This window comes from Dermacentor silvarum, chromosome 4, assembly GCF_013339745.2.
Source record: "Dermacentor silvarum isolate Dsil-2018 chromosome 4, BIME_Dsil_1.4, whole genome shotgun sequence".
NCBI lineage: Eukaryota > Metazoa > Arthropoda > Arachnida > Ixodida > Ixodidae > Dermacentor > Dermacentor silvarum.
The window spans coordinates 135,601,332-135,625,271 of record NC_051157.2 but is presented as its reverse complement, the minus strand read 5'-3'; the positions used below and the strand labels follow the sequence as shown (position 1 = coordinate 135,625,271).

Below are 23,940 nucleotides of genomic sequence, written 5' to 3'. Positions count from 1 at the left end.
TCTTTTCAGCGACAGTGGTAAGCTCCTAGTCAGGATTTGGTAATGCCTGCCGTATGTACTCTAACCCAATTTTATTCTTCTTTAAATTTCCTTCGCATGATCTATGTCCCCTGTGAGTAATTGACTTATATAAACACACTCCTTTACAGACTCTAGAAGCTGACTGGCGATCCTTAATTCTTGTTCCCTTTCCAGGCTACTGAACATTATCTGTCTTCTGCGTAATGATCTTCAACCTTACTCTTACACTTTGTCGGTCAAGACCCTCAATCATTTGTTGTAACTTGTGCCCGTTATTGTGAATAGGACAATGTCATCTGCATACCAAAGGTTGCTGAGATATTCGCCTTTGATCCTCACTCCTAACTTTTCCCAGTCTAAGAGCTTGAATACTTCTACTAAGCCTGCAGTAAATAGCATTGGAGAGATTGTGCCTCTTTGCCTGACCTCTTTCTTCAGGTATCTTTCTACTTTTCTTGTAGAGAACCAAGGTAACTGTGGAATCCTTGTAGGTATTCCGAGATATTCACGTATGCCTCCTGAACTGCTTGACTACGCAATGCCTCTATGACTTCTGCTATCTCTACTTAATTAAATGCCTTTTCCTAATCTATGAAAGCCATATAAAGAGGTTAATTGTACTCCAGAGATTTCTCGATAACCTGACTGATGACATGGATATGTTTCATTGTAGAATATCGCTTCCTGAAGCCAGCCTGTTTTTTTGGTTGTCTGAAGTGAATTGTTTCCCGATTCTATTGGAAATTATCTTGGTGAATATGTCATACAATACCGAAAGCAAGCGAATGGGTCTATAATTCTTCAATTCTTTAGCGTCTCCATTCAAATTCACCCGTATAATGTTATCATCCTTCCAGCTCTCTGGTACCCTTGAAGTCGTCAGGCATTACGTGTAAAATGCTGCAAGCTTTTGAAGCATGTTATCTCCTTCATCTTTGATTAAATCGACTGATATGCCATCGTATCCAGCAGTTTTTCCCCTGGTCATGTCGTGCAAGAACCTTCTAACTTCATCGCTATAGTTATACAAGGAGCCTCTGTATCATGTTCTTCACTACTTCGAATGAAAGTAGCCTGGCTTCTCTGGGCACTGTAAAGGTCAATATAGAATTCTTCCGCTGGTTTACTATGTCATCGAAATTGCTGATGATATTACCCTGCTTATCTTTCAGTGCATACTTGTTGCCTTGTCCTATGCCAAGTTTTCTTCTCACTTATTGCATGCTGCGTCTATATTATATGCGAGGGGCATAATACAGAGTAAAACAAATCAACAGAGGTTTGGCTCAAAATCACTCTGTAATGCCTGCACGGACTTGCGACTAAATAAATGAAAGGAAATGAAATCTCAGCCGGTAACAAATTGTACTCCGATATGGTCTGCGGAAAGATATAAAATGCAAGGTCAGTCCTGGAGACATACTCCCGAACTTTAATCTCATGGTCTCTTCGGTAGATAATAAATACGGAGGACGCAGATATGACGAGGCCTTGATTCCTGTTTGATTATTATATATTGTGTAAAAAAGCTCCAGACGAAGGTTTTTGTGGTTCAATTCAACGTAATTCAGGCGAACGCAATGTTGGGCTAGTTGGGTCATCCTTGAAATGTGCTTCTGGCGCAACAAAACTAAGAGAAAAGAAGAAGGGGCAGAAAGAGCGCCTACTTACAACTGAATTTATTGCATAGAAACTCAGATATTTTATACAAACAGGACTGACATGCACCGAACCATCAAGTGTATAACACGCCTACAAAAAAAGTTTTTTTTTTTACGAATCACCATAGTGCATCTAAAAATTGGTACCCCTGATTGTGCAATGAAACCGACGGTACACTGACACAATCATCACCCTTTTTAGGTTGTCGAGGCTCTGTGCCCGCATTGCCTCTCAAAGAGCCAAGCCTGTGTGCACAAAGGAGCTCACCAAGCCTTTTCTGCGCTGTGCCATCGGCAGAAGCTTTCGAGATACCTCTGCACTGCGGCCGAGTATATATCGGCCAAAGCGGCCGTTGCACCAACGACCCATTAAGGGAGCACAAATATCGATGAAAAACGGACAGAGGTTCGCACTTCCCTTTTCATTGTGCTTCGCGTGGCTGCGAGCCGCAGTTTGGGGACACGCGTCTACTAGGTAAGAGCCGGGGAACGCTGGTACGTGAATTGCTGTAGGCATTTTTCATAAATAAAAATGGTGATGCTTGTGTCAGTGTCCCGTCGGTTTATTGCATAATAATCAGTACCAATTTTTAGACGCACTATCGTGATTTGCAAAAAAAAAATGTTTATCTTTCTTTTTGTGCACGTGTAGTACACTTGATGGTTCTGTGCATGTCAAACCTGTTTGTACAAAATATGGGTGTTTCTATGTAATTATTTCAGTTGTAAGTTGGCGCTTTTTCTGTCCCTTCTTCTTTCCTCTTAGTTTTCCTGCACCAGAACCACATTTCAATTCAATGTATTGTTTCAATTCAGTATTGTTTATTTACTATGTTTCGTTGTTTTAATATGTGTGCACGCTTCCAGTCTTTTCATATATTTTCAAGGCAAACACGAGGAATGCGGGAGACGGAAATTCGAGACGATGAGCAAAACAAGAACAAAATGAAAGGAAGATCAAATGTTGACTTGTCGGAACATTGGCTACTGCTTTCATGTTGTTCTTGTTTTACTCAAGAGATTTTCATGTTATCCTAAAACGTGAGCCGCCCTCCGCCCCTCCCCCCCTCCCTTCCTTCTTGTGCTTCACGTTAAGATCTACATGATCGAATGGTTATTGTCAATGCTTGATCAATTAACCGGCTTCAATGTCCCAGAGCAGCACAGGGCTATAACGTAAGACGTACAGCAAGGCTCTGGATTAATTCTGAGCATCTATGACCCCTTAAATTGTACTGAATGCATTGTAGACGCAAGTTCACGCCTCCATCAGAATGGGTAAAGGCACATAGTCAGCGTCTAACCCGCATAGCTATGCTCGGCAGCAGAGTGACACAGTCACTCATCCATCGCACTGAGTCAAATAAACAGAAAGAAAAACGCGGCTGTCGAACACAGTTCTGGCCTTATATAGCATCACAATAATTCTATGTTCGGCATTGATAAAAAGGCGTATAGTTTAATACCCTAAGAACATTTGCAACATTTTCTAAAGGCAAAAAAACTGTTATATTTCATTGTTTACAACCTGCAATAAAAATTTAGGCATCTGTTCTATCCTCATGATTATAGTATGTTGATTGTATTGCCACATTCGAACAAGGAACGTCGCTGAAGCCAACGTTCTCAAATTGGACGTTTTTTCATCAGTACAGCAAGTATTTTTATTGGCAGCGCTGATTTACGCTAGCATATACTCCCCCACCCTAAACGGGGAAAATGGAGAATAAGCTTGTGCGAATAGTAGGGTAAGGGAAGTCAATGTGTTTACTTTTTATTTTCTTTCCCCTCTTTTCTTGAGGACTTTCATTTTCCTCACTATACACTAAGAACAAACTTATCGTTCCATCTCTCCCTCTCTCTCTCACCCCTTTCCCTCCCCTTCTCCATTGAGGGTGAGGAATAGTGTGCAACGCCGACACAAAACTGCTGCTAAAAGAAAGCCGTTGCTTCCATGACGAAGATAAGTTCTAGGGACTAAACTTCGGCTTAGGCTGCATTCCATGCTCAAGCACTGTTAATGATCTCTTGCCTCCATCTTCGCGTGTACTTAGTACTAGTTTGGATTATATAGTGTCTCTGTTTCACATCTTTCCGCCAATGCAGACTTTCCAATGAGTGCACTGCTATTTCCACGAGCACTCACCATTGCGACTGTTGCGTGGGTTGGTGAGCGGTGAGTTCTCGACTTCGCCTACCGCTTTGCGGCGCCATGCCGTCGTGCCACGGTTCAGAGAGCCGTCGGAGATCCAGCCGCACAGGCCTTTGCTGAAGTCGCAATCGCCGCAGTTTCGCTCGTCTTCGCCGTTTTCGCAGTCGGTCACGAAGTCACACACACGCTCTATCGTCACAGTCTTGTTGCCACAATCAAACCTTTGTGTCGACCGTGCTACGTGATGGGAGAGATGGAGAAAAAACAAACATTGCAGGTGTACATAATTTCAAATAAGTGGTAACTCTTGAAGTTTCGTCTGTGAAGTATCGAAGACGAGTTAAGTTTCGTAAAGTGGACCTATGCTTGAAGTGCCGAAACTACAAGTTAGTATAATAACTTCATTTTGGTCGCACAGAGCGAGTGAAATAGAAAGAAAGCACATAGAGACGGCAAGTTTCAGACTCAACATTGTTTGTTTTCTGTATTTTTATAATGATTGCTTCCCACTTTTTTACGTTCATTCATTTTACTTTTCACAAGCTGCAACATCCCATGGAAGAGACACTGAAGCCGTTAGAACATGCTATCTTTGAATTCATAAATTTTTATAGACAATAGTCTACAAATAAGACGAAGAAACAGTGCCACATGAGTATGTCTAGAGAATCACTCGTAAAATATATTACAGAGAAATAAATGCACGTATGCTAAGGAACTGGGACACATATGAGCACCGAAGTTACAGAATTAGCAATACAATACTAAGGAAACAATGTAGAATATATACGTAGCAAAGACTCATTATTTTCGATAGGTAAACACCTACCTATATGTACCATTTTATAATTTTGGTCTATGTTACTGCACGGTAGCTATCCGTAAGATTTTATATATCGGTTCCGAGCTACTACAGGCTAGATTTGCTATATACCACATAATTTGCTTATATTGTGCTTGTGACGTAGGCTGTGCGTATCATTCGATTGCTCGTTTTTCCCAGGCACAATATCCCCAGTCTTTAATGACACTCTCCCTCCTTATTTATAGAATTCAGGGCCCTATAAGAAATGAAGGCGATTAAATATTTTCAACAAAAATGAAGCAGTTAAAACTTGGTTAATTTATTCGAATAAAGTGATAGAAACTGCAACACACTTGCATTACTCAGCAGAATTAACACCACTTGCGCTCTAAGGACACTGATTTCATCACCCACTCGATCCTCTATCGCGCATATATTTTATTTTCACTTACACGGTATTCTTGCGACTGACTTGATCACTTTTTTTACTAAATAAACTCGCTGATCCACAGATTCAGTCACTGACCAACTCTTTCGTTAAATCACTCAGTCCAGCCTGTGTTAGTCGCAAATTACCGATCAACCGTCTTCTAGTCTGCAAACTTTTATCTCGACATGAGCATTAACCAAAAGAATTGTAAATCACGCCCGGCTGACAAGAGCTTATGCTTCTAGAAGAACCTTCGTTTATTCAGGAAACTGCAACATCTTGTAACAACTGTCCTGTTAGAAAGATATTTGTCGTCAAACGTCCTAGAAATAACATTGGTGTTACACTTTCCTAGAAATGTCCTTCTATCTGTTCTGGGCCACCCTTTAGAATGCTGATGAATGTTTACCGCAGGTCTTGGGGACATCTCTAACGTCGTGTTATTTCATGAGATCTTTGTTAAGCTCACATTACCACCTTTTCATTTCGCATTTGCATCTGCCATAATGTGATCAATTAAGAAGGCCAACTACTGACAATTCATCACGAATGACTTTATAATGAGGATGCAGTTACGTAAAAAATTTATGGTGCTAGCTGGTCACTCCCTGAGCGGTATGTGATGTCAGCCTTGTCGTCAGCCATCCGGGTACTCACTAGAAGACGCTTGCAAGCCAGAAATAGATCTATTCATGATAAGGTACGTGGCTAATGCCTGTAAATACAGCATGGAATGCTACCGCAATAAAAATCGCATTTATAGTTCTTCGCACTATCGGATCCGCATACATCAGAGAGTTGGAGGATAATTCTTTTTCAGTGTACGATGACCATCGTTGTTACGTAAGCACAATAAGTTCGCATCTGCCTTCAATTATTATAACAAGCGCATTGCCTTCTCATGGCAATGCACACATTCAACGGTACTTAAGATGCGAGGGATTGCAATGAAACCGCTGCCGCCTTTTCTTTGCTTTTGGAAGCTTTACTGGAAATGTCTACAAGGAATGTCAGCAAGAAGGTTAACAAAAGTTGAAAATGTATGTTGTCATAGACAATCGGTGTGCTTCTATTGGACTACCACTACTGCGACAAGAACTATGCGGACACTGCCAGGGAATTATACCGACAACACAGACGCACCTGTGGGTGCGAGGGAAAGCGTAAGCGGAGGCCGAGAAGTTGGTGGCTTAATGCGGGCCGTCTTACCCTACGCCCGCTATCGGAGGTCCCACGATCAAGCAGGAGCTTGGAAAGGAGAGCACGCGTCTCCTTCTCTAACCATGTCATGGCTGCGCATGGTTGTTCACGGGAGAGAGCGCATCGCCGGCCCGCGCGCCGTATCTTTGAGGTAAGCTGTGGCGGGTGTAATAGTTAAGGGAGAGCCAAGATCGCTGGGGCCCAGATGCACGCTGTTTTCCCGCGCGGCTAGTGTTGGACATCCCCTAATCTCAAGTTTTCGAGACGCGGTGAAGCATGTGGCAGCACGAAGCTATTGCTCCTCGTTGCCGCCGGTCTTGATAACGTCAGGGCTGTGAAAGTGAGTGCTCGCAGTCATCGAATAAGAACTGACCATGCTTGGTTGTGCGCGCGTGACATAATGGTTTATAAATTAATAAATAATCTTATGAATTCCGAACGTTACTTCGCTGTAGTAATCTAACTTTTTGCGATCGCTATTTATATTTCGCAAACTGTGACAATGTTTCGTCTTGTTCTTTTATCTAATAATTTATTATGGTGTTCGTATAAATGTATTTTGGTCTAACGGCCATCCGTCCGTATAGCTAAGTTGGTTTACCGAAGGTGCACCGACGCTGGTCAACAATAATAGATAACAATAATAGAATAATAGATATCCAAAAGATTAGATTACAACGTTATGTATTCTTTAGAGATTGTCTAAGTACGCCTTTTAGAAATAACCGCGAGGTCGTAATGGTACTGGGTTACTGTCGAAACATTAGGTTTAACAGAAAACACAAGACATGCAGGGCAAGATGTGATCGGTTTTGGTCGTGTTCGTTGGCTTCGCTTGCTTACTTCCCATTAAAATATACAAATATTTCTTCCTACTCACTCCTTGGATTACATTGCTCGCTGATCAGCACATCGTCGATGGCAACGAAGCCGTCTCCGTTCGTTCCAGAAACAGCAGTAATGGTATCGTCCTGGTAAAAAGATACGGCAAATAGAATATGGCAGAAGCATTGAAGTGGTAGTTCTATCAAATGTTACGTAAAATTAAAAAAAACATACATTACTTTTGTATTTCACCGAAGTGCTTTAGGAGCAAAGGTGCCACACCTTTCAGCTCTAATAAATAATATTTGATGTCTTATCATTTCGTGTTTCTAAATATAACTTCAATACTGCTTCATATTTTACATACATACATACATACACATACATAAATACATACACCCGCCGTGGTTGCTCAGTGGCTACGGTGTTGTGCTGCTGAGCACGAGGTCGCGGGATCGAATCCCGTGCACGGCGGCCGCATTTCGATGGGGGCGAAATGCGAAAACACCCGTGTAGTTAGATTTGGGTACACGTTAACGAACCCCAGGTGGTCCAAATTTCTGGAGTCCCCCACTACGGCGTGCCTCATAATCATATCGTGGTTTCGGCACGTAAAACCCCATAATTAATTTTTTTTAAAAACATAAATACATACATACATACTGTAATGTAAACGCATACTGTTTCCATTGGGCTCAGGATCCTTTTAATAATGACACAGCAGACGGGAGCTTTTTACATTCAACACAGAATATACAGAGACACATTAACCCGATACAGAAATTTACATGCACGCGGACTAGAGTTCTGAAGACGTTTATCCTTCTATATGGCGATATTCCTAGCACTCATGCAGCATGACTCGCTGGTGTGCGTCGTTGTTGCGGAGCCCGTGATGGTTATCGTGGCGTAGCGACACTTTAGCGTTGCGTTCCTACATTTCACTTCAGCTGGTATGTATCTTGCGACGGCCACGTCCCACGCCGCCACCACCACGCCACACCTGGCTGTGACTTGGAAGCAGGGGAAACAGCAGGCCCGCAGAACACCAGCCCATTGCTGTAACTGGCCACTAACGTCTGGCCTGTAACGCATCAGCCGCTAGAACGTCGGGCTCGGTCGCAAGACAGGTAGCTCAGACCTGCCGGTTCCCAGCAGGAAGCACTGCACCAGACCGCTATAGCTGCAGGCCGCTGGTGCGCAGGAGAGACCAGCCACGAGTGGGACTTAAGACCACGCGACCTATTCTGAAACTCTCCACTTCGGCGATAGTTCACCTAGGGAACAATTTCGCCTTCAGGCGCATGCTGATTGGCTGGTTGAGCAAAATTGATTGACTTCGGGCTCAACCAGCCAATCAGCTCATTCAATTTTGTCCAACTAGCCAATCAGCGTGCGCCTGAAGGGGAAATTGTCGCCTAGGCGAACGATCGCTGAAGTGGAACGTTTCAGAATATGTCCCCATGTCCGTAGGTTAGCAGGACACCGGTCACCCGTACCCAAGCCTTGAACCGCCGTTCTGCGAGCTGCCGTTCCAGACTCCCGCTCATTCTCACGGTCTGCGCGCTCCGCCCGCCGCTTCCTTGTCCGTGGCACGTGGTCTTCTTCCATTATCATCATGAGTAACATTTCGATTGCTGCCACAAGACAATCATCACGCCAAGCTCGCATTTCAGGCCCTTTGTTCCGTCACGGTACATGCCCCACACACAGAGAGAAAGAACGAGACATGCATACATTAGGCGCTAGTTAAAAGGTGCCAGCAGCACCACTTTGCAAGCTTTCGTGTTATGTCTTGCAAACTGTCTTTCCCCAAAACTGTGGCCCTTCTGCTTACCAACTTCCACTCCCATGTCTGCAGCAATCATATTGATATTTTATACGTCCTTCGTAGAGGAGGCTACAAGTTCTCATAAGCTCATAGCGCAGTATGCGCTGTCTGGTAACTAAAGGGGACCCATAGTGTGCGTTTTATACCTGGCAAAAAAGTGGCCTCTATGACCGACACGGAAAGCAATTAGGATCGCATTCAATGAGCGGTGTGGACGTTCCTTGCGCGTTCCTTCCATGAGCTGAAGTATAGGACGAGAGGTCTCTATTCTACTCCTGAACGCAAGACTTTCTGTCGCCACACTTCTGTCAGAGTGGCCTTGCGAGACATGTGCTCGTATTGCGCTAGATTTTCCAGCTGTGACCGCATAGCCATAGACTATACTCCATTGTGTGTGTATGCCAAGTTTTGTGCGGAATTATCTAGCGCTATTTCATTGCACTACTTTATAGATATTTCTTCTCAGCTATATTTGCTTATGAATACGTATATAATACAAATGACATACATGAAATGAAGACAAAAATTGGAGGACGCTTAAGCTTCGCCTTTAAGAGTGGGACGTGATAGCGTTATCGCCCCGTTTGCATCGCATTTTTGTTTCAGTGAGCTTCACCGCAACACAGAACACGGGAAAGCCATCTTACAAAGACCAAGCTGACACCAATCCCCTTAAAGTAGGCTTCACTTGTAAACAGAAATGCATTTGGGGGAAGACGTTTTCTCAGGGGCAATATATGTCGTCTTATATTAAAAGGTAAGGGCCCTGGCACCTTTTTTTACTATTTTATTAATTGTTTGCTATTGCCCCGGCGGGCGCGTGTCCAAAACGTATTAGACAGGTGAACTCCCAATTTGACCTGCCGAGTGTGCGAGTGCCATCTGGATAGCACTTTCTCAAATATATTACCCGAGTGCACTGGGTTGGGATGGTCGAAATGCTGGAAAGGGGGTTTGTGTTTTAGTTTTCTCGTAACAGAATTGTGTTTTCTCGTACATTAAAATAACAGTCCGACGGCACCAGGTTTGTAGGTTGTGCTTAAGTCGTGATTTACGATTTTTCTGACGGATTTCAGTGTGAGAAATGCAATTTTTGTTCACCAAAACTCTGCACCACGTGGAGGGCACCACGTGGTCGGGGTGGTTCGGGATGATTTTCTCCTTCGCTAACACCTCCGCGGTCGGGGTGGTTGGGGATAATTTTTCCGCCACGGACGCCAACGGAGGATTTTCAGCGACACGGCGCCTTTAACGCTATCGCGTTAGTACGCAGGCTACCAACTGTCAAATGTATTTGAAAGCCATAGCAGGGTAAACTAAAAGGGTCGAAGGCGACGTTGCGATCTTCGCAAAAAAAAACAGTTCGAAAAATTGTGGTGCCAGATCACAGTTAATAAGTTCTGCGCGCGGCTCATGGCTAAGGCTGTTCATTTTTTAAAACAGGAACCAGGCGGCTGTGTACCATTACATGTAGCGCGGTAGAAATGTCATCTCTGTGCGAACAAGGACATTTGGGAAAGGCTGCCGAGGCGAATAGATACGGCCTTCTTGGATCGATGCTCACTAGTTCAAATATATGGTGCGAGATACTTCAGTCATTCAGTGAACGTCGCGGCATTCTGATGTTAGGTCCGTGCGTTGTTAGGACTATTGCTATTGGGCCTGTATGCAAGCGTAAATTACGTACTCCTTGAAATGATACTGGCGCTAAACTGACAGTGTTGATTTTTAATCTGGCATTCAAAATTTTATACAGTAACAGTTTCCCGCGGCGTTTTCCTAGTTATCTTGCACATTTTAAGAAACTGCTTGCAATATAGTGAAAATTGTATTTTTTGCCACTTTCCAGTCATAATTTGGCTGAACAGCCCAAAAAAGCTTAAATGCTTTCACATGCAACATCACCCTGATCATGAGAACAAAATTAACAACAGAATGAAAATAAGTTGGAATGCATGCGGCGAGCAACGCAGTCTTGACCGGCCGCTTACCGCTTTACTTGAAAAATGCGTAATCATTGCACTCTACCTGTACAAAATATGGGGCAGAAACTTGCACGTCAACAAAAGCTTGAGACGAAGTGAAGGACCACGCAACAAGCCACGGAACGAAAAATGCTAGGCGTGATGTTAAGAAACAGGAAGACAGTGTTGTGGGTTAGACAGCACACGGGGGCAGTCAATATTCTAGTTGACATTAAGAAGAAAAAAAGATGGAACTACACAGGAAATGCAGTGCGTAGGGTAGATAACTTGTTGTCTATTAGAGTGACAGAATGGGCGCAAAAAGAAAGAAAGCGCAGTCCAGGATGCAAGAGAATTAGGTGGTAGGAAATTACGAAACTCGCATGCATGAGATTGGGTCAGCTCGCCAAGACAGCGGTCTCTGGAAATCGCTGGGAGAGGCAATTCATATCATTTCATTGCCCGTCACATACCCTCAGGGCCTTTCAGCATTACAGAGGGGAGAGGAACCTCATCCAAACAACAGAAATATACACAAGCGAATATAATACAAGTGTAGCGCAGTAATAATAATGTCAATACTATAATAAAGACAACAATAATGCACACAATATTATGAAAACATTAACGCAATAATTATAGTAACAATAATACAGGTATAACGTTACCTTAACTTGTTCAGGTGGAACGAGGTTAGTCACAGCATGCTGAAAGTAGTACTGACCCGTGAAACTTACAATACACGGTGGCAGTTTATTCTACTCATTATAAGTTTCAGAATGAAAAGAATTTGAAAAGGTTGCAGTTTTGCCGTGAAGAGCAACAACCTCATGTATGGATCAAGGCGACGCAATATGAAGGATGGTGGAATCTTTTCCTGCAGCGGACATAAAGATTTGAGTGATTTGGATAATTATGTTCACGCAACATTACTCCATCTTTATTTATTTTATCCGTCAGGAGCACCTTAAAGAGCATTCTCCTGTTCTGTCGTGCTAAACTCGGAGGTATTTGTTTTTTGCCCAGCGCTGGTAATGTCTATCGAACTAGACTAAGTTGCTGCAATAACAAGAATTGAGGAGTATTTCTTCTATTGTGTTTGATAGACCTTAATATTATATCTTTTCTGTCAACCTGAAATTCACGGTCACTTGGATACCAGAATGAAATTTTCGATAAGACTGCTTAAATTTTCCATTACTATTATAAAACATTTCCGTTTTAGGCGAAGTTAAAACGGAAATATTTGTACTCTAAATCAGCTGTCTACACGTAACGATCATTTCGCCCAGTGTAGCTCTCAGTGGCCTTCCATACACGATGGTGGCGTCATTTGCCGCTAATCCAACTCTCCATTGCCAAACGATACCTACACTTCCAAATCCGCTGTACATATAGGCACTTTTCACTTGGTTTCTAAATCAAATTCAGGAAAAATATGTGCTCTTGCTCACCCTGACAGTTTCCTATAAGCATCACTGTTTCACGGCAACTTTGTTAATTTCATGCCAGGATAGAACAGCTGCTAAATAAGTACACTGATTTCCCAATATTGTGAGCCGCTTTCGCTGCACAGCACGACCTGCGAAACACTTACGTGAATTTTCAGGAGCAAAAGATACAATTATTTCGTTAGGAAAGCCAATAGTTTGTCATATAAGGTGCGAAAACAACTCTTGCAAACTAAAAGGCATAACACACTTGTTATCGAAAGGTATTTCTGATATTCCAAGTGTATTGCACCTGGGTCAGTATGGAAAAGCGGGACAATAATTTATTTCCTCCGTAGGGCCATCTGAAATCACGCATATGCAACACCTATCGCGCAAGCGCAATTGTTGGTACATACCCACTGTATTGATTGCCGCCACTGGTAACGCTTCCAGGCACCACTCCCGTTGAGTATTGCTTGATCTTGCACATAGAGCACAATCCCATTTGAGAGTTTGGGCAGGAAGTACCAGAGTGACACGCAATCCGTACCGCAGGGGCTCTCGCAACGTAAATGATGTCTTGTTTCCCTTGGTGCCCGGAGACTTGAATAGAAGATAGTAGCCTGCAATGATTAGAACGCTACTCTGGAACATTGAACGTCATCAGCAGCAGTGTCATCGTAATCAGCAGTATAACATTCTGATCAAACCTGTCGGTCTGCTTTCCCGATAAACTTCTTTGTTCAAAAATAAAACTACTAAAGTCGTGCAGCAGAAAATCAAGTGAAAGAATATGTCTACATTACAGATATAGTCACCTGTAAAGAGGGTTTAGCCTTATCGCTTTAAACCGAAACGAAAGACGACAAACAAATTTGGGTGGGAGTCTTCAGCGAGTACTAACCAAATGGGCGAATATATCCACTGAATGGCTTTGTTTGTTGTTCATGCTCATTGTACACTTTATTAGCAAGGTATCTTAGGATCGGTATGTAATTGGGGATGACATGTTTTATATAAAAATGCAGAGCCCTTCCACTATCTGAAGATTGAAGACCAGCAAATCGATTGTTTTTGTTTATATATTTATTAAATTGTTTTAATTTGTTGGCTATGTTAATGGTTGAAATGACACAACATGTATGTTCGAGCCACACGTGAGGTTCGTCATCGTCGTCTGCTTCCACAGCTGGCTGCGTTGCCACTACTCATTACAGTAAAAAATTTCACTTCTCGTCTGTCGTAATGGGGAGGCCGTGTTTATGAGCCACATGGGACGTGGCTCGTTTGACTCCTGCTTTTTGCTCACTTTTAGAATGTTTATTTATTGTGTACCCTCGAACTTGCTACACTTTCGGATCCGTCAGGTCAAGAGGAACAAGCAGATACCCGACTTTTATGGGTGGGTGGACTTTTGTGACTTTTAGTGTCGTTTTTCTACCGACCCAGCCGTGATTTTGTGTTGACCCTAACCGAGTTAGAGTTAGGCATCGCTCGCCCGCTTCTTCTCGTCAGAGGCTTTTTCCACAGACTTTGTGATGGAGTACGAGGTGGAAGGGGAGATTTCAACCCCCAAGGACTTTACTAACGACTCCGGGTGGCAGCTTGTTGCCGCCAGACGTTCTTCAGTGAGAATGAGAAACGCGGCCGCCCACCAGCTTGGCACTAATGCCATCGATATTCAGCCTAACGGCACCGCGGTGGTTTTGTTCGACGGGTACAAGGTGCCCACTTTTATCTCGTACGGCGGAATTATCGTCAAGTGCACTTGATTTCGCAAGCGAATGGACGTGTGTTGCAGCTTCGGCAGACTTGGGCACAGCTCCGACGTCTGCCCTTCGCCCAACGAAGCCATCTGCAGGGGATGCGAAGAAGAAAACGCCGGCGCTCAACACAGGTGCAAACTCAAAAGAAATTATTAGAGCCATTAGAAATATCAATCCTTGATGTTGATTTTCAAAATTTCCCTGCTGCGACACTAAGCGTTGAATTCGATTATATATTTCCTAATAACGCTAAACTCCTGCCTATTCGATACCTAAAAAGTTTGCTAGATGACCACCTCGAGAACCTCCAAATAAATGCAGTAATAGCCACAGATGCTTCTGTCAGTGAAGAGAAGGCAGGAGTGGGTATTTTTTCGGCATCATTAAATTGGTCTTTCTCCCTTCGACTACCCGACTTTACGCTAGTATTTCAGGCGGAGTTATTAGCGATCATCCTAGCTCTACGAAAACTTCCCACATCTATTACTTCAGCCGTAATCTTAACCGACTCCCTGTCGGTTTGCTCCGCTTTATCAGTGCCCAATTCATCTATCATTCTCCGAGAATTTCATTCATCCATCCCCCAACATTTACGCCTTATTCATCTGGTATGGGTGCCAGGGCACGTGGGGCTCACTTTAAACGAATCTGCAGACGCACTAGCAGCGACATCTCTTAACGGCCCGGTACTGAGGATCCTAAGACCTTCGGCATACGTCACTTCTGCGAGATTAAAACATTTTCTGTCCAAGAAGAACACGCCAAATCATGTGTACTCAATAACAAAGACTTTCAGCACCTTAGGTTTCCTTGGCACAGCAGATGGTGTTCAACAAGAAAATTTGAAGTGTCGTGTACTAGAATGCGTAGCTGAATACCAAGGCTTAATTTCTATACCTATAGGTCTGGTTTGGCGCTTTCCCCTCAATGCTTTTATTGCAATGAACCCGAAACTATGGATAATTTCTTTATAGAGTGTCGTAGGTTCACCATGAATAGAAAACGACTTCTAGAAGGTCCCCTCCGCCAACTTGGATTGACCATTACGCTACCTATCATTCTATCTCTGGGGGCGTCGACACTAGGACCCTGTAATAGGAACGTATGTGATGGCATATTTAATTTTGTAATGGAAACAAGGAGACTGCCATGCTAATTTTTTTTCACAACAAAAATATTTACTTCAAGTTTTAAGATTCTATAGCATGAAAATGAATATCAACGATTATAATTCATTTATTATCTCATTCTTAAGTAAGAAAATCCCATTTAGGTATCCTTCATTTTATTGCGATAGCAATTATATGGACACTTCAACCGGATTTCTGCCGTCGGAGTCGCCGTCGTCGTCGCCGTCGCCGTCAGGTTCCCTATAGATAAAATCATCGCCGCGCGCCGTATGCCCGAGCGGAAGCGTGTGGGGACGCGGGCTATGACGGAGAGCGAACGCACTCAATCTCCCACGCGCAAGCAAGGAAGCGGGAAGCCAGCGCCGGAGGGAGCTGAGGGGGGGGGGGGGGGGGCGCACTTTAACTCTGCCAGCAACCGCGCTCGTCGCTCGCTCGCACCGTCGCTTATCTCCACACGGCTCTGACCTTTATGCGCCGTGCATTCGCCGCTCAGTTTCCGTTGAAGCGATAGACCGCACGTACCTTCACCCGCTGCTTGCTGCCAGCGTTTTGACAGTCGTTGTCTGCAATCATTCAGTGTGATCTATTCATGTTTGTTTGTGCGCGCTCACACCACGCTTGTTCATTCAGTTAGTAATAGTGTGGCCACATTTTCCAACGCACGCTACACATGCAATGCAGCCCGGATCGGCAATGCAGCGCTACAGGTGTGTCCCTTCGCACGCGCTGCCCACGGGAAGCACTTCTCATCAACACCACCGTTTCACACGCGCCTTCTCGTGGTCATCGAGTCTCTCTTCATGTCGATCTACTTACGGCGCAGCACACCTGCTTACTTAATCAGCTCATGTTTGCTGCAATTCATATTGCATCCAAAGCCGCTCACCTTACTTCGTATGGCATTGCTGTGTTGCTATCGCATTCATTGCTTCGCCCTTAGGGCGAAACTGTGACATTTTTTTCGTCCCACTGCCGCCCGATTCATGGCCAATCCCCCGTAGTGGGTTGTGCTGTTTCTATAGGCACCAAACCAAACCAAACTCAAATGCAAGCTGTGCAGAGGCGACCACCTTACGGCCGCCCCCGTGTGCAAGCGAATATTCCAGATGCCGTATCTCTTCAGGCGCAGACGGGGGCAACGCTCCCGCGCCCTCAGCGACGCGAATCAATCCCAGTAAGCATCGCCTCAACGCTGATCTGGCCGCAGCCGCTCCCAGTCGACGGAGAGATCCAGGTCTTGTGGACGTACCAGGAGCCGCACCATCTCCAGGATCAGGTCCAGGTCCGATTCCCGGGTCCGATTCAGATCAAGGGCCGCCCAGGTTCCAGAGTCCAGCCATCATCCGGACCTCAGCTCGCCTCCACACATTGCGGGAGGCAACCGACCCTCGTTTGGGCCGCTCTGGTGCGTGTCAAGCTTGGCGACAATACCTGGGCCGGCCCAGCACCTCGTAACGTCCCACCCCCAGAGCAAGCTAGGCGGTTAAACCTTAGGTCATTGCTCTCCTGAAAACATAAGTCTCCGCTGCCTCGCTCCAGGGCTACAGGGGCGTGTCGGTCCTGCCCGGGAGCCGAGGCATTTGTACCTTGATCGATAAAAGGCTTACTCATCTCACCCGCGACCTCAAGCTGGCGAGTGGTAGAATCGAATATGTCATGGCTGAGATCCTGCTCGACGCACTCTAGCGGATACAGCGCAGAAACAGCGTCTTCGTCCTCAATATATTTAGCAACCCCAGGGACGCGCGCCAACAGACTATCCTCAGGAAAGCGACCGACCTGGCCGGCCCTCGACCCTTCGTCGTCGTCGTCGGTGATTTCAACGCCCAGTACGGACTCTGGGGTTACGTCTACAACACTACCAAGGTGCACAACCTGTGGCAAGACGCAAACGAGATGGGCCTCACTCTGGTCACCGACAAAGCTTTTCCCATGCGCATCGGTAACTCCATCAGCCGGGACATGACAACCGACCTTGCCTTTACCAAAAACGTCGAGGACATGGGCGAGGAGAACACCGCCATGGAGTTTCACAGCGAGCACTACATTCTCGAGACCCACTTCAACGGCACGGAGTATGGTCAGGGAATTCACGTTCGTCGATTGAGGCCGTTTTCGCAAGATCCGGCAAGCACCCGGGAGAGCCAGGGCGCCCACCAGCCTCGAAGAATGGTGCGAATGCATCCGCAACGACGCTTCCATGGCCACCAAGAAAGTGGAAACTGATCTTGACGTCAAGCGAATGGACAGCAGACTCGCCCATCTGATCGAGGCCAAAAACGCCCTGCTCCACCGATGGAAGGGTCAAAGGCTCAATCGCAGACTCCGAAAGAAGATCTCGGAGCTCAACAAGGTCATTGATGGCCCCTGCAAAGCGCTATGCCAGCAGCAGTGGGACGAGCTCTGCGAATCCATTGACGGAGAGATGCGCAATGGCAAGTCCTGGGGTATGCTGAAGCACCTTCTCGATGAAAGCAGCTCCAAGTCAAATCAGAAGCATACATTGGCCCGGACCCTACACGAAGCCACCAGGTTTCACACGGTCGAAGTACTTGTCTCCAAACTCATTCAGAATTACTTGCCCGTCCGGCGCGACGGGAATCCGGCAACCCAACTCCCGGACTACCGACGATCTCCTCGCCCCGAGCTGGACAAAGACTTCCCCGCTGCCGAGGTCAGACAGGTCATCTTCGTGCTCAACCGCAAGTCTGCGCCGGGTACGGACGGAGCCACCAACAGAAAGTTGAGAAAAAAAAAGTTGCAGTGGCTTAGCTCGGCTATGCCAGGATATACGTAGCGTTAGCAAAGGTTCAGTTCGTCCCTTTGCTCCAGTGTCTCCGCAGCACGTTTAGCCTTCTTCTGTTCATTCCTCCTACGCTCAACCGCTAATTGCCAGGCAACTACTTCGGGATCCGATAAGTCAAGCTTCTCCGTTCTTCTGCGCTGTTGAGCAGCATTTGCGCTCTCCTTCTCTATGGCTATACCACACTGGCAAACGCCAGTCAGAAGCGCAGCGGCTCCAGCGCAGTGTCAGACGGCGACTGCACAGCGAGCAAGCGCCGGCGCCAGTGCGTCTACCACGGCTACGACGTCACTCCTCTGGAATGCGCAGACCGGCGGCGATGAGTCGCGCGCGGCGGCGGCGGAGTGCGCGAGAGGTGCCGGCTCCGGTGGATCCGGTGCGCAAGCCGTGTTACATCACTGATCCTTGCGCATGCGCAGCACGGCTCTTGATGTGCCGCGCGAAACGGGCTTGGCTAGGCCAGTGTAGCTAACGCTACAATATCCTCGACCCGTCGATCGTCTTTCTGACTGACAAGATCAGCGAGTCATGGAAGAGCGGCGGGCTCCTGCAGAAAGGAAGATGGCCTGCACGGTGCTCATTCCTAAGCCCGGCAAGGCCCCGAACATTGAGAACCTAAGGACGATTTCTCTAACGTTCTGCGTCGGCGAGGTCATGGAGCATGTCGTCCTCAACAGGCTCAACGAGTATCTCGAAGACAACGAGGTTTACACGTACAGCATGATCAGCTTCCGCGCCGGACTCTGGACGCAGGATTCCATGATAATAATTAAACATCAGATTGTGGATGGCCGTTACAGAGACGTCAAGGCTCTGCTCGGTCTGGACCTCGAGAAGGCTTTCGACAACGTGCTCTACAGCTTCATCGTCAAGACCATTTCAGACCTGGGTCTCGGTTAAAGATTCCACAGCTATGTAAGGTCTTTTCTAACGGACAGGAAGGCCAAGCTTCGCATTGGAGACTTCCGCTCCGAAGATATTCGGAGCGGAAGTGCACTCGGAAGTCTCCGAGTGCCCTTCGGAGACTTCCGCTCCGAAGGGCACTCCTCAAGGCGCGGTAATCTTCCCCATACTGTTTAACATCCGTAAGATTGATCTATCCGAGAGGTTGGCTCGCGTCGAGGATGTCAAGCACACAATCTACGCCAACGACATTACCATATGGTGCACCGAGGGCTGCGAGGACCTAGTCGATGCCATGCGATGCAAGAGGCCATGCAAGAGGCGATCGACGTGATCGAGGAGTATCTCCGCCCCACCGGACTTCGGGGCTCCTCCGCCAAGTCGGAGCTTCTGCTTTACAGAAATGAGAAGGGAGGCAGACCCAAGGATTCAAAGTTAGTCTCCGAAAGCAGCATCAGTCTTCGCACTTGTGACGGAGGGGTGATACCCAGGGTCAACGTCATTAGGGTCCCGGACATGTTGGTCGAATTCAACAGCAGGAACGGAACGGCTCTCCGCAAGATCATCGCAAAGACGGACAACGCTTTATGCCTCGTTCGGAGAACCGCAAACAGACACCGAGGCATGAAGGAAGCCAGTTTCCTGAGCTTGATCAACGCCTTCGTATTATGCCGCGGCACGTACACGATTTCTATGCACAACTGGCTCATAGCGGAGCGAGACAAGCTCAACGCTCTCATCAGCAAAATAGTCAAAAGAGCTCTCGCGCTATCCATTAGGACCCATACCGAAGATCTCCTCAAGCTGGGGGTACACAACCTCGCCGAGGAGATTGCCGAAGTCCAAGAACGCGCCCAAATCGCTCGGCTTACCACCACAGCGGCAGGTAAACGCAACCTCGAAGAGCCGAGTTACCCCCCTTCGGGATCCTCGAGGGTCAGTACCCCGTCCCTAAGTACATCCGAGACAAGTTCGAAGTGGCCCCCCTGCCTCGAAACGTCCATCCAGTCCACAACGAGGGCAGATGGAAGGCGAGAGCAGTAGCGATTCTCAAACAGATCAAGCAACAAGGCATCAGAGAAAACTTCGTCGACGCCGCGGAGTACAGCAATGGGAAGACGTTTTCCGTCGTCGTGGTCGACTCCAGCGGCAATATTTTCGATAGCGCTTTGATTCGCACTTCAAACCCCGAAGTCGCCGAGCAAGCGGCCATTGCCCTCGCCCTGCTAGATGGTCGTGGGTACGAGATCTATATCAATTCCAAAACGGCACGTTGGGCTTTTCAGAAGGGTCGCATCGCCGAGCAAGCTGCTCGTCATCTTAGCGCCTCCAGTCCGGATGATCTCACGCACCAGTCGATTTACTGGTTTCCCGCTCACGTAGGGTCGATCGAGGGTACTCCCCCGAACCTGAATGAATCTGCTCACGAGACTGCGCGTGACCTCACCGACCGCGCTTCCTCTGTAAGGAGTGCCGACTCCCCTACCCCCTAAGCCACAGGGATGCTCCCGCTACTCACAACGAGGTTACAAAATTCATCTACATGTCTAAAGGGTCTTTTCATCCCCTCACCCTAAATTGAATAGGGCGCAAGTAGTTTCTCAGATTTTACAGACCGGCACATATCCGTGTCTGGCCGTTCTACGCGAAGTTTACCCCAACGTATATCGCGACGACGCCCGCACGTTTTACGGGCAGAGCTCCACTCTAGCACACATGCTCTGGAAGTGCAGGTCGAGATCCCCAAGTTCAGCAAAGAGGAGTGGGACTCGCTTCTGGGTTAGCCCCGCTCTAGACAAGCAAATCCTGGCTGTCCGGCGTGCCCGCGACCGGGCCGGTAGGCTAGACCTGCCGGTCCCGGTGCGCGGCGAGTTCGCGTCCTCGCCGGACCTACAATAAAGTTGTTTCACTCACTCATTCACGTTATATTTCTTCCTCTCCTTCCTTCCTTCCTTCCTTCTTTCTTTATTGTGCCTGGCTCATACCCGCCTATCTCTGACTGGTTCTCGCATATCCAATGAGGGTATGCACCGCACGTGCTTTTATTAAGGCGAAATCCTGATGTGTTTCATTGTTCAGTGGACCTTGTCCTTGAGCGAAAACCGTGTCATCGAAGCGAAATCGTACTTACTTACATCCCGATTCACATACTCCACCGACCCCACATCGTGTCTTACGTATATGCAAAGGCTCGCGCAACAATTCTGATGGTGCGCAGGCCACCGTCGTCATCGTCTTCTCTGAGTAAGCAAGCAACGCTCCCGCAACAATTCTAATGGTACACGGGTCAAGCAAACAACGCAAGCAAGCAAGCTTCGGAGCAAGCAAGCAAGCAGTTTTTTTTACGTACCCGAAGTTTAAAAACACCGCCATGCCGACGTTTTCATACGACGCCAGAAGGTGGCACGACGCGTCTTAGATTGTTGATCGACTTCCGGTTGTTGCGGGACGCGATCTCCTGGAACCTAGCCCATAACAGCTTCGCTGTAAGTTAACGACTACTGTTGGAGCGGCACCTATGTCCAGTGACCCACTTTGGCGTAAAAGACGTTCATGAAAGAGCAGCACATAACCCAGCGTTGCACATCCAGTGACACATACGCAGTGGCACATGCGCAGTGACACTTACTCAGCGGTGCATAAACAGCAGCATATACACAGTGCCCCAAGTTGTTTTTGGACTGCATTATCTTCAGGATCGGCACATATCTTTAGTTAGAGAGATAGGCGGAAAAAAATTGGTCTGAGTGCTATTCGCATGAAAAGCACCTATAGAGTTTTCACAGGATTTAATTTTACACGAAAAGCTTCAGTGAAAGCAAACTAACCAGCGCTTAAGAAAGCGACCAGGCGCACTGTTTCGAGCCTGCATGCTCTACAAAGCAGGAGCCTGGCGAGGTGAAGGCCCCGCGTGAGACATTGCCATCTTTAATGTTTAGAACATGTCTCCTCGGTTACGTTATGCATCGGGCATGTGTGTTCGTAGCCTTTCGTGCGCCGATCCCGGATATTGTGCAGTCTAAAAATGTGACCCTTTCCCGTGTTACGTGCAGTCCTAAAAGAGCGCCATCGCGAAGATAGTGCAGTAACTAAATTTGAGCAGATTCGAAGCCGCTCTGATTTTCCTCAAGCGTGGCGTGTGGTGATAAAATGCCATGCGCGGTGACTCAGCCCCGTTCTCATCCCAACTTACTAAAGAAGATGCATTGTCTTCCAGAGACGTCAACGAAACGCCGAATCAACTTCCATTTCTTTTTTTTCTTTGTATATTTGCCGTGGTTTTACGTACCGCGGTGAAGAAAACGATGAGGGGGAGGGATGGGATGGACTGGACACAAAGGGGACTAGGGATCTTTGGCCTGCGGGCCCAATCTCGGACGACCACTTGGTTATCCTGGCTGGATATCCCTGTCGCATCACGCAACACGGATATCCAGCAAATCAGCTCATTTGCTTTTGCTCAACCAATAGGTACGCACTTAAGGGATATTTCCGAATGTGGCCATCCCAAAATAAATCAGCCCTGTTCTCGGAGCATTCGAGTCGCGGAAAGTTCACTGCCGTCAACGCGTCGGTTTATCTATCCTGTACACCTTTCTGCATCATCGTTGCTGGCGTGTATCCGCGCAATGTCATCAATAAAATATAGTTCTATTTGTGTTCAGATACCACCTGCGCCAAATCCTAATTCCTAAATAATAAGGTTGACATTGTGCCCTTGCTCCACTGTTTCTTTAAAGTTTTTTTTTGTTAATTGAATACGGCTGCAGTTTTTGACCACATCTTTAGTGCTAACGATATTAGTGAAACACATATTAAAAAAAACGGTATGCTCGAGCGAAAAACTATTGATAGAAGAGAGCCGGTAAAGTTCTAATCGGCAAAAGATATTCACCGGAAAACACTGAAATTTGCTGCGGAAAGAAATGGAAAAATAAGTGCGCCGTATCTTGGTGAAATGAAAAACCCAAACGCAGAACCCTATCAATAAGCCCTGAGAATTTCAATGACGCATTCTGTTTGTATCATCTCCGCATATAGTAGCAGAGCTCCTTAAGTAATTATCTTGAAACAAAAATCATGTCAAAACTTTCCTTCAATGTGAGATTGTATTAGGCACTGCGTGAAGTAATTTGCAGTTTTGAAGCGGTAATTAAATAAATGTGTCACTCGGGGACGCTCTCACGACACTGAAGCTCTCAGAAGCAGCTGCTTGGCAACCGTTGGGAAACTCACCGTCATCGGTCTGCGTCGTGTGATCTCGAGGGCAGCTTGTCGAAGGATCCGGCTCGCTCCACTTCAAAGGTGGCCCCATTGCCTGATCATAATCCGCCGATTGAAAATATAAACAAAACTTCGTATTCATTTGATGGGTTGTGATGTTTTTTTTACTCATATATACACGTTATAGGTAACTTTGTACAGAGAGGAGAGATAAATAGAAGTAGAGGAAAGGCAGGGATGTTTAACAAGACGCACGTCCGGTTTGCACCCTGCACTGAGGAAAAGGGGTAATAGGGATGAAAAGAGAGAGAAGGAAATAGAGAGAGCACAGTTTCGCGCACATTTGAAACTTCGCACGAAGTCTACAGACGGTCGCCAAGACCTGTCGACTTGAGGTAGTGCAAAAGGCTTTCGTGGCTTCTGCGTACAGGATGTCCAACTACCATGCACCAAGGTTTAAAAATATGAAAAGGCCATGTTTCTGCACGTAATCGACATAAACACTTTTCTAAACATTGTCAGACATTTGTCGGGATTTTACTCCCACGAAATTACTCATTTGAATGCTTGATTTAACTGCTTTTGCTCAATGGGCTTTTTGGCTTTCGAATCAATAGCACACTTCATCTGCGTACGTGGATGAGCTCTATAATGTGATTTATAATATAATAATAAAAACACTCAAGCACTGAACCTTGAAGGAGGAGAAGCCACCTTTAACTCATCGGAGCAAGCAGTTTGAAGATTATGTGCTGGTGAAGGTTTTTAAAGATAGGATTACAACCAGGCTTT

The 23,940-nt window shown here is 46.4% G+C and overlaps 2 protein-coding genes across 2 annotated transcripts in view; one reads left to right on the top strand and one right to left on the bottom strand.

Annotated features, from left to right (window-relative positions):
• Positions 1-23,185, bottom strand: part of LOC119450647 (MAM and LDL-receptor class A domain-containing protein 1) — a 464,623-nt gene extending 441,438 nt beyond the window's left edge. The window contains exons 1-4 of the mRNA XM_049666103.1: positions 23,161-23,185; positions 12,739-12,945; positions 7,150-7,240; positions 3,829-4,071 (exon numbers count right to left, since the gene is read on the bottom strand). Of these exons, the coding sequence (XP_049522060.1) occupies positions 3,829-4,071; positions 7,150-7,240; positions 12,739-12,945; positions 23,161-23,166 (547 nt within the window). The 5' untranslated portion in view covers positions 23,167-23,185. The remainder of the gene's footprint in view (positions 1-3,828; positions 4,072-7,149; positions 7,241-12,738; positions 12,946-23,160) is intronic.
• LOC119448918 (MAM and LDL-receptor class A domain-containing protein 2) overlaps positions 1-23,940 on the top strand; it is a 666,053-nt gene that overhangs the window by 604,383 nt on the left and 37,730 nt on the right. The window lies entirely within an intron of this gene.